This window comes from Entelurus aequoreus, linkage group LG21 (assembly GCF_033978785.1).
Source record: "Entelurus aequoreus isolate RoL-2023_Sb linkage group LG21, RoL_Eaeq_v1.1, whole genome shotgun sequence".
In the NCBI taxonomy this organism is placed as follows: Eukaryota; Metazoa; Chordata; class Actinopteri; order Syngnathiformes; family Syngnathidae; genus Entelurus; species Entelurus aequoreus.
In genome coordinates this window covers 32395999-32407281 of record NC_084751.1, presented here as the reverse complement: position 1 = coordinate 32407281, position 11283 = coordinate 32395999, and the positions used below count along the sequence as shown (strand labels likewise).

Below are 11283 nucleotides of genomic sequence, written 5' to 3'. Positions count from 1 at the left end.
GGAATATTCAGTCAATAAACTATTATTTATCCTGTTAAGTGAATATGATATCAAGACTTCTGTGCCAGGATGGTACTCAGTTTAATCTTTCCATCCATGGAGGCGGTGAGGCAAGTGCCACAGTCCAAGGCCGAGCACCAATCGACTGTCACCACCGGTGCTTTGTGTCCACCCAGCGACAACACGCTCTTCAGTGCTTCTTCTCCATTGGTCAGCTGGACAAGGGATGGGAATACACAGCTCAATAAATGGAAAGCTTGTTTTAACATATTTCATATACAAATAGCCAAGTCTCATATTGGATCATTTCATAATGATAAGTAAACAGAAGAAGTATAAATGAGTTGTGTTTACGTTGTAAATGAGTCCTCCAGAGCTGGAACAGGTGAGGACGTGTTGTCCTTCTGAGTCAAAGGCAAAGAGATGACCTCGGGGAACTTGAACCTGAAAAAAAGTTCAACCATATGCAATTACATTTCTCTCTTTCGTCCAATATATTGTAATGTCAGTGAAATTGTACCCAGGCTTAGGAGTTCCCCAGCTCACCATTTTTTGGGGAATCAAGCTGTCTCTTGGCTAATTGTTATGTTTTATAATGCAAGCAAAAACTCAGGTTAGGAACCAGCTTCCAAAACGTCCCTTTTATTAGACAGCATAGAGAATGTCACAGTGAATCCTGTAAGATCTGACCGACACATCTGGTGTCTCACTCCCTAGCATTAGCTTATAGCTGGTGTTGCGTTCCAGCAGATCTCCCTCCCAGGGAATTTAAGTTGCTGGTCACTCCCAAGTTCTTTTGATGACACATAAGCTGAGTAAGAAGGACCACCAGAAACAGAATAGGTATCTTGCAATTTATTTCCAAAGCTTTGGAAATAGTGTGAGACCAGTCAAGCACAGAGCATTCACTAGCGCAGCTAAAACCGATCTTTTTTCAAACACCGAAACCTTCTCTTGTATACTGTGTTTCTCGTTCCCACCCTTCGTTGTCCCTCCCTCCCACCTTCCAGAATGACTACAGATGCCCATTGTCCTCCTCAGCTGGACACAGGATAGATAACGGAAAAGGAGTTATAGCTACTACCTGCATACCAAAGCTACAAGGTTGACACACAGTACTTGCACACAACCAAAAGAGAACAACTGGAAGAACACTAGCTGTTTTGTAATATGACTATGAAAATAACGAAATAACACTTTAATATGGATATATGTAAATATCTGCCTCCGTCAGTGGCAAGACCAAACCTTGATTTTCCATGACCTCCATGGGTGTGAAGAAAAAATAGTGAAGCGCTGTAAATACTTCCTGGATGCATGTAAATATTAGCACTAAATACCTGCTTGTATCCACTGTAGCCTGACAGCACAAAAGGTCCAGTGGCATCCTGAGGTAAGGTCTGCTCCAACTGCTTGACTCCACAGCGATGGATGTTCCACTGCACGAACTGAAGACACAGTGGCGAGCTGATAATGTTTCCCGTTCAAGATGATCATTTCCTCGGTTGAACAACGCACCTTGCCGTCTTCGCCGATGCTAAAGACGGTGTTTTCATCGCAGCTGAACTCCACACTGTGAACTTCACCATCATGAGCTTTCCAGCTCATAGCGCTCTCATACTGCTGCATGTCTGCAGGCAGGGAATTCAAATATATTTCACATGTCATTTGCTATTCCAGCGCAGAATTAGAATACATCCTTACTACATTTCTTAGTAACTTACTGGAGGACGAGGCTAAACATGTTAGATACTGAGAGCAAGCTAGAAGGAGGCATGCTGATAGCTAAGCTAACTTGAAACAACACTAAGAAATAATTGTTCAGTAAAGTTTAAGAAGTGTAGATGGGGCCGCGATACAAAAGAGAGTAAGCAGTTTATAAGAGGAAATTAACAAGTAGATTGATAAGGGTCTAAAGCAGGGGTGTCAAACTCAGTTTAGATCGGGGGCCACATGGAGAAACATCTACTCCCTAAGTGGGCCGGACTGGTAAAATCACGCCACGATAACTTAAAAATAAAGACACCTTTAGACTGTTTTTTTTGTTTAAAAATAGAACAAGCACATTCTGAAAATGTACAAATCATAATGTTTTTTTGTTGTTGTTTTTTACACTTACATGTTGCAGTTAATAGAATTCTATCTTTATTTGTCGTTATTTATATTTTCTGAATAAATTATGTGATAATGTTCATCAGTCTGATTGGTGTTCTTTTTCAATCTATTAAGATAAAAAAATAATATCAAAATGAAATTACAGGATGTTATTTATGTAGTTTGTTCAACATGTGGTTTATTTTTATTTTTTTACATATGTAGCATAATCTACAAAGATACAAAGAATTGCTATTGCGACATCTAGTGGACACATTTAGAACATCAGTTTCTTTCATTAAAAAATTTCGGCTAATTTTTATACTTGGCAAACTCATCCCGTGGGCTGGATAAAACCTGTCCGCGGGCCGGATTGTACGTTTGACACCCCTGGTCTAAAGAGAGGACAATACAACAACTACTGTTGGCGTGTCAGTACACAACAATGCTAAGAAGAAGGCGAATCGATCCATAAATTGGTGGTGTCGATAAAGGTAGTATCAATATATGATTGACACTAGAGTAATTCTGTCCATGTGTTATCTTCTCAAAATAATTTTGTTGTTTTTGTCAATGTTTACAAATTCAGGGAGTAATTCCCTGGACACTGAAGGACTTGGTGGGCAAAATCAAGGGACTTAAAAGAGCAGTAGATAGTAGTTTTTACTTTTATTTAGTTGTGTACTTATAATTACTGACTGTACTGTAATTATTGACTTTGCTTTAATCAAACAATTGTATGTATTAAACTAGAATAAGGAACTGGTTTAAACTGTTATTAGCACTCACCATAAATACATTGAAAAATGTATAGTTAATAAATATCGGCATTTGTATCGGTGCATCCACCTCATGAATGATCATATTGGAATAGGCAGCCCTGATCGGAACAATACTCACATGATTACATAAAATTGTTGAGCAGGCAAATGTGCATCAGGTGACGATAATAGCTGATAGTTATCATAATAATAATACTGTAATAATAATTTGCATCACTTTGACAATTAATCACATTCCAAATACTGACCAAAGAGTCGAATAACTCCATCAGCAGCTCCGGTCACTAACAGGTTTCCATTGTGGTTGAAGGCGGTGCAGTTTATAGCTACTGGTTCTGGTTCTAATGTGAACTGGACCTGACAAAGAACAAGTAAATTGATTATGCGGAAAAAAAAGCACATTCCTTGGAGCTAATCGTGTCTGTACAGTATTATGTACAATAATACAAGGAGTGATATTTTTATTATAATTACTATTAATAAACAATGTATTCATAACATGACATGTTTTTCTCAAAAATTTGAAAAATATCCTGCCCCTCAAATCACCATCAGGATTTGAGGGGCACATTAAGGACTAGGATAAGGGATCAGGGGTCTCAATTTAACTGTACTCACTTTATAATCTGGTTTCAATCTTGTATCTATATTTTTAACTACTTCTACCAGCAGCTATAGTGACCTTGAGCTGTATGGTATGCCTTAAGTATTTATGAATCCAAATGTGAATGTACTGTGACACAGTTTTCAATACTGTAGTGAATTAAAGTACATGGGTTCAGTTTTTTAATATCGCAGTATCGAACAGTTCGGAATAACAGCGTTACAATTACTAGTAACGGGTAATTTAATGAATTACTTTCACTTACGTTCTAAAGCCGTTACTGATGCGTTTGATGTAACACTGCGCACTACTTTTGATGTGGTTGTATGTCATCATGACAACATCAGAAGCACAGCAAGTTCAATGCAGGAAATATTTTTTTTTACGAATTAAAGCAACAACAAGCACCGCACTAAAATTAACTTGCTAACAAATAATAGGAGGCAACATCACAACGTGTAAGTACACACGCTCATACACACACTATTACTGCTACGTGGAAATAATGAACAACAAATCAATGATTGAAGTGACAACCTTGCAATCCTATGATACCCCATTGGTGGACAAGGAGACTACAACCATGAAAGCACATTTAATCTCTATTAACCACAGGTAACACGATCAGGTGAAAAGATTCAACAGAGCTGCTAGAGCAGGCCTGGGCAATTATTTTGACTCGGGGGGGGGGGGCAAATTTAGAGGAAAAAAATGTGTCTGGGGGCCGGTATATCTGATTTTTAGGAACACTAATACTAAACCTCACAATAATGTCTGATTGAATGCCAAAAACGTTATGACAGACCGCCTTAAAAACAGAATGGAAATTTACATTTTTTGTATTTACTTTCCCTAAATATCAAAAAGTATTCATATTCTCTTCATGTCATATTATGCTCCTTCCAGCGCTGTTGTTTTTAGGTTATAGAGTTTTTATCCAATCAGAATTCAGCAAGTTTATGTTGCCATGCTGTACGAAATTTGCCCGGGGCCTTCAGAATCAATAATGTGGGCGTCCGTGCACTCTCAGTGAACGGACACATACATTTGACAGACAGTTGCGATACCCAATCAGATCACGAGTTGTTGTCAGTAAGGCCTTCTAGATGGCCTAAGGCAGATATATATTAAGATGTTATGAGCTAGGTAACATAAGAACTCCATTACCCAGCATGCCACAGTAGTGAAGCGCATGCGCAGTAGCCCCGTTTAGATTGTTGAATGTAGACATGCCGGCAGCTGGATGTTATCGATGAGCACGCTGTGGAGTAAACTTTAAGAACTCAGCCAACACGCCTCGTCTGCATCTTTTACGATTATAACACATATATTTGCAAGGCCATTTTCAAGAAGGATATTTAAAGAAAAACTACATCTTGTGAGACGATGTCGGCCCGGAAGCTAGCTCAGCTGTTCTGGCGATGAAATGGGGAAATGCCCGCCACACAACGAGCGGCACCACTGGCTTATACGGCGTCGAATGGGTTCTTCAAATTGTGAGTCCAAATATTTTATTTATTTATTTTTTCACATTTAATAGGTTTTTTGCAATTTTAATTTTGACAGTAACACATAAGATATGTTTTAATTGCTGATGCAGGTTTATTGATTTTTAAATGCACCAGAAAATAACCCGTTTTGTACACTGTTGGTGTGGTTCAAAGCCCATTAAATGTGTTTCTGTATAGTATTTCTCCAGCAATGGTCATGTGATGACATAAATAATGGTATTTTGAGAGGTAATCATCGAAGTCGGACATCACTGAAGGCCGAGGTGGGAAACGCACGGCCCGCCACTGATGTATACAGATACAATATGATCCATCATATAATCTACATATTCACATTTCTCTTTACAACATGTTTGAAAATGAGTAGGAAAAAGCAAATCTTATTTAATCCTTCCCCCTTTCTGATTCATAGCCATTTCTGACACATTTGTTCACTTCCTGTTCTCATCTTGTAACACAATTTACATCAATGAATTACAGTTTAATAGTTAAGTCAGTTATGATTCATATAATGATATTAATAATATCTAATTTTCAATAAAGTTCACAATGTTTGTCAAAATTGTACTTTGTAAACAGTTAAAATTTGATTTAATACCCCTGGTAAAAAATATCATTAAAATGTTATTTCACGCTAACATGCAATTACGGGTTTGGAGTTCTACCTGTTGTTTGACTGTCTTAGTGTCCCACAGCAGGAGCTGTCCAGACACCGGGTTGTGATGACGGACAGCAGGCTCACCAAGTCCATTTCCATTGAGAGCTGCAGCTGAGCAGACAAAGGACGAACCGCTGGGACTGTAGGCTAAGGACAAGATACTGAGAGAAAGATGATTATTTACCACCACAATGTGGACTGTAACAACACACACATAATAAACATGCTGACAGTTTTTATTCATTTTCTAAAGCGATGGTCTCATTATAGCGGGGGTCAGCAACCCGTGGCTCCCTGGAGCATTTTTAAAAAAGGATTGAAAATGGAAAAAGATGGGGGGAAATTTTTGTTTTAGTATGTTTTTTGTTTGAGGACAAACATTACACAAACCTTCCCAATTGTTAGAAAGCCCACTGTTTAATATGTTTGTGTGTGTGCTTCACTGATGAGAGTATTTGGTGAACATTTTTTTGTTATACTAATTTCGGCGGTTCTTGAACTCACCATAGTGTGGACTGTGACACAACAGTTTGTTTAATGTAATGACGTAAAATCTTCCACTCCTTTGTCTCATTTTGTCCACCAAAAGTTTTATGCTGTGAGTGAATGCACAAAGGTGCGCTTTGTTGATGTTATTGACTTGTTGGAGTGCTAATCAGGCATATTTGGTCAGTGCATGACTGCAAGCTAATCAACACTAACATGCTATTTAGGCTACCTGTATGTACATATTACATCATTATGCCTCATTTGTAGGTATATTTGAGCTCATTTAATATCCTTTACTTTTATCCTCTTTGTATATAATTTAGTTTTGCATGTCTCATGACACATTATCTTTATGTAATATTGGCTGCATTTCAGATAGTTGTTTGTGTGCCATGTTGTTCCAGACCACAGCAAACATAACCTAGCTTGCCAAAGATTGTAGTAAATCTATTAAAAGAAGACAGGGTGCAGTTTCCTTTAACTTGGACACACGCATCTATACCTTTGGACAATAAAAGCCAGTAGTTTCCAGTAGTTTCCAGGAGTTATCTCACCTTCTGAGTAGCCTCTGATTTACTAATGGTTTCTAATGTTGTAAAAATGTGTAGAATAAATATTACATTTCAACATTTCTGTCAACGAAGATTTGCTTCAGCCTGCGACCCAGTCATTTTGACAGTGGGCTATTATAGCTAATATAGACACTTGCGTCATGTGTTGCCTTCATTATAAGAGTTATACACGGCTTTTCGTTTTTTGTATTTTTGGTCCAATATGGCTCTTTCAACGTTTTGGGTTGCTGACCCCTGCATTATAGTCATGCTGAGCTGGAGTCTATCCCAGCTGACTTTGTGTGAGACACTCTTGACTGGTCAGGAGTTAATCAAAGGACACATACAAATGTTCTTTGGTTTGCATACGCCCTGTTTTCGTATGATTCGGTTTACAAGAACATTTTCTCCACAAGTGTGCCTAGGTCTTCATACACTGTCTCAGTTGTCGTACCAATAAACATTGTGTGTAACAAACTATTCTATGTCCCCACGTACTTTCTCTGTACTTTCTTTTATTGACTACGACTGCAAAATAATTCACCACGGGACCAAAGAAAGTTGTGAATACCAGAACTTTGATAGTGAGAAACACAATTGATTTAAGAAAGAACTCGTAAAGTACGAAGGTTGCGTTTGCAAGGTTTTCCACAGTTTTTCTTAAGGACAAAACGGCTTCAGTTTTCGTACGTATTGGTCTTCCTTGGACCTCTTTAAACGTAAATGAGAACCAAGGCACTACTGGATTACAAACAAGCATTAACACCTACGGACAATTTACATTAAACAATGAACATAACATGCATATATCACTAGGCAATGAGTAACAATTTGTAAAAGTAAAACCACATTAGAGGGGCTGTTTTCAAACCTTTATGCGGATGCCTAAGCGGTGCTAAATTTCCAAAGTATCTTAAACATTATATCCAGCCCTCTTCCGGCTTTTAGCACGTAATGACGTAAATTACAGTCCTACACACACGCATTAGCTTTGTGTGTGGTCAGCTAATGACAGCGATTTGGCTACTAACGTTAGCTATCATTGAATGTATATTCTGTCATGTCAACATCATTTTAATTGTTAGTTGTATCTCTGGCACTGCTTTTGTGTTTGTGCATTTTTTCCCTGTGCGTGTGGATGAGACAGCGGAGAGAGACAAAACTGAACGCCAGACAAATTCCTTGGACCGACGAATACATTTTTTTTTCGATATAATACGTAAATGTGAAAACTGTAGACACGTTAAAGTATATACTGTATGTTCTGTCAAACCACTAATGGTAACATAAGATAGCAGATGGTGTTCTTGTTATATTTCAGTTTAAAAAAATGGAACTTTGAGCAAGTTGCAAACTGCCCCTTTAACAACCATCCTTAATAGTACTTGCTATGAAATTACTTGAAGTAGTAAAATGACATAACAAGCTGTGTAATAAGCTAAGTCATAAAGAACACGGATTCCTGTTGTGTTACATTCTGCCTTACATATGCAGAACTACTATCACTGACCAACAAAACAGGGGGTGGGGGGGTCCCCACATCTGCGGTCCCCTCCAAGGTTTCTCATTGTCATCCCATTGGGTTGAGTTTTTTCTTTCCCTGATGTGGGATCTGAGCCGATTGTGGCTTGTGCAGCCCCTTTGAGACACTTGTTATTTAGGGCTATGTAAGTAAACTTTGATTGATTGATTGACTTTGATGTAATATAGCTATAAAATGTTTTTTGTGGGCTCTGTTTATTGCAGTGTAGAATATAATACACAAATATCTCCTATATGTGGGCAAAGGTACCTTTGACATTTGAATCGGTGCAGTGTCAATTCTCGGTACCTAGGTATAGATACTGGCACGCCATGGTACCAATTTCGGTACTTTTGTGTGTGTGTTCATGTGTTAATAAATGTTAATTGTTTAATAATAAAATCTTTAAATGTTTTGTTGGTTACTATGCTGGCAATAGCTTGTGTTCTTAAATTTCTGAATCTAATTTGCAAGTGTTATAGAGCAGTGGTCCCAAACCACCTGTGCGGGGACTGGTACCGGTCCGGGACGCATTCGCTACCAGGTCGCACAAAAACAATAAATAATTTATAAAAGACCACATTTTCTCCGACTTAACTTGTCCTATCCCACCAGACACACCATTAAGCTTGTTCATAGATGTACAATAAAACTCCTGATAGAACATATAAGTAGCCATTTGTCATATTTGTTACATCTTTGTTACATGGGACAATGGACAATAATGAACATATAAAATGTTAAAGTGCCAGAGGCTAATTTCCATCTGCAGTCATACACATCAGGTATGTTGGCCAAAAAATCAGAATCAGAATCAGAAATACTTTAAAGACCACAAACTAGCGAAAATGAGCAAAAACACAAAAGACTTACGAGAACTTTTTTGCAAAGGTAAAAAGCCAGGGCTCCGAATAATTCAGCATGATGGTGAGTAGTATTTTTCATGCACTTATTTTTGCTGTATATATCAGCCACAGGTGAAAATAATCCCTACATTAAACCAGTCTCTGGGGCAAAAAGTAGACTTTACATGCATATGCAATTCCACGATGTTAGATGGCAATAGATTATAGACTATGTTGTGTTGCCCAGTCAGAAAGTAGTCTTTGCCATGAAGATGAATGTGCCAGTTTTGTTGAGCCCTACAGAGTGTTTATATTGCATTTATTACACACGAGCTGTTTGATTGTAACGTACATCTTAGTTGTAGTTTTATTAACACATTTTGAAGTGTAGAAATGTAAAATGTAAAACCTCTTATGCTAATCAGTTGCATGTATATGGCACAGTCAGTGTAAATTAACATGAAGCTTGCACATTATAAAGGTGAAACCTTACATTACTTTGGATCGTCTTTTATCAGACATACTTGCTTTATTGGCAAGGAAAATTGCAACATTACGTAGACGCAGTTTGGCTGAGTCCGCTCTGACTGCTGCGTGAGTGCTTGTTTACTTAACGAGGGTTTGAGCGGGTGACGAGTCTGCAACCGGACGTGGCAAGAAAGGTATCGAAATATAGTACCGTTTGATTTTACGTGACTCGATACTTAGTAGTACCGACAGAATTAAGTCGCTATCTATAAAAGTAACAAATTCAATATTCATTCCTACCTACATGTGTGTATTTGCAGTGTATACTTGGAACACGTTCTGTGTAAATCATGTATTTAGGAGAGTGTACCGTGGATGAGTTTCATCAATGCTCATCTCATAAAGGTTCTTCTTGGCGTCTGTATCGTACAGCCGCACCGTCCCCACGCCGCTGCCCAGTAACAACTAAACACAAACACAACATATAACAAACAGTGTATATAAATAATACATGTACTGTATAGTCATACCAGTCTATCTGGTTTGGTGGCCCACTCTAGTGACAATAGAGGTGACTTGGACATAATGGTGGCGTTAGTCTGCATGACAGGATTGAAGGACCACACCTGACGAACAGCAATGATTTATTATATTTGCAATCATTATTTTACAAATTTTCTATGAGACTCACCTTAATAACACCATCTACATCCAAACTGGCCACCCGGCGACCAGAACAATCCACTCTTGAGACAAGAAGACAAATTGACAGAGATTATATTCAAAGGGCCCAAACTTTTAAAGTTTTATGTATTAAAACACGTGCAAACTTGATAGCACACTCAAATCTGATCTACCAAACTTGTGTGTAGAGGATTGCCTCTGTTTAAAGCGGAACTGCTCTTTTTTTGGAATTTTGCCTATCATTCACAATCATTATGAGAGACAAGAACACACGTCTTTTTTTTTTAAGGATTTTAAAGATGATAGAAAAAAACGCTTGGAAGATTTAGCTAATGGGAGTCACGGTTGTACCCTTCAAAACCCTCAATCAACGTTTTATATACACACTACAAGTCTATATATATGTATATAATGTATTAACATAATCATTCAGAACAATATGTAATATGTACAATATTTACCGTAGTTTGGTCATTTTAATCAATGATTTCTTCCATGCATTGATTTCGGTTTCCAAAGCAGTGCACTTACGGTTTCTGGCAACAACTGTATGTCCTACTTCGGGAAACAAACACTTGTGTTTTTTAATCATGGCAGACTTGGTAATAGACAACAAAGATGACTATTTTTGGACAAAAGAGGATTCACAACCTCATCTTTTTGAAGCTGAATATACGGAGGATGAACTACTGTTTCTAGAAGCCAGCGCGAAGGAAGGGTGAGACGTTGGAGCAGACGGAAGCCGAGAGAGTGAGGTTGGCGTGACTCGAAGCTGTAAATGCGGAACTTGATGCCATGCTATTTCAACATAAATAGCGTTCTTACCCGGCCTGCTGGACCATCCACACAACTGTCCATCGATTGAGTCACACTTTAATATTGATTATGATGCACGCAGCACGTCATGCGTGTTATTACAACTACAGTACATACGCTGGCTGGCTAACTGTGTACCAACAAAAAATTAAATGTGGGCTAATACTTTACAGATACTGTAATATGATTGTTCACGTTTTAAGTAAAATTTCTGTCTTATCGCATTCTGCATTACAAACGCGTTTCGTGCTGACATAGA

At 38.1% G+C, this 11283-nt stretch overlaps 1 protein-coding gene across 3 annotated transcripts in view; it reads right to left on the bottom strand.

The window, feature by feature from the left end:
- wdr91 (WD repeat domain 91) overlaps nucleotides 1–11283 on the bottom strand; it is a 32061-nt gene that overhangs the window by 117 nt on the left and 20661 nt on the right. For all 3 annotated transcript variants that reach the window (XM_062031502.1, XM_062031501.1, XM_062031500.1), the window contains 9 exons: nucleotides 10216–10270; nucleotides 10055–10150; nucleotides 9895–9989; nucleotides 5657–5810; nucleotides 3125–3233; nucleotides 1519–1631; nucleotides 1341–1448; nucleotides 355–444; nucleotides 1–215 (listed from right to left, as the gene is read on the bottom strand). The exon at nucleotides 1–215 is cut by the window's left edge and continues 117 nt beyond it. In XM_062031502.1, the coding sequence (XP_061887486.1) occupies nucleotides 51–215; nucleotides 355–444; nucleotides 1341–1448; nucleotides 1519–1631; nucleotides 3125–3233; nucleotides 5657–5810; nucleotides 9895–9989; nucleotides 10055–10150; nucleotides 10216–10270 (985 nt within the window). In that variant the 3' untranslated portion in view covers nucleotides 1–50. The remainder of the gene's footprint in view (nucleotides 216–354; nucleotides 445–1340; nucleotides 1449–1518; nucleotides 1632–3124; nucleotides 3234–5656; nucleotides 5811–9894; nucleotides 9990–10054; nucleotides 10151–10215; nucleotides 10271–11283) is intronic.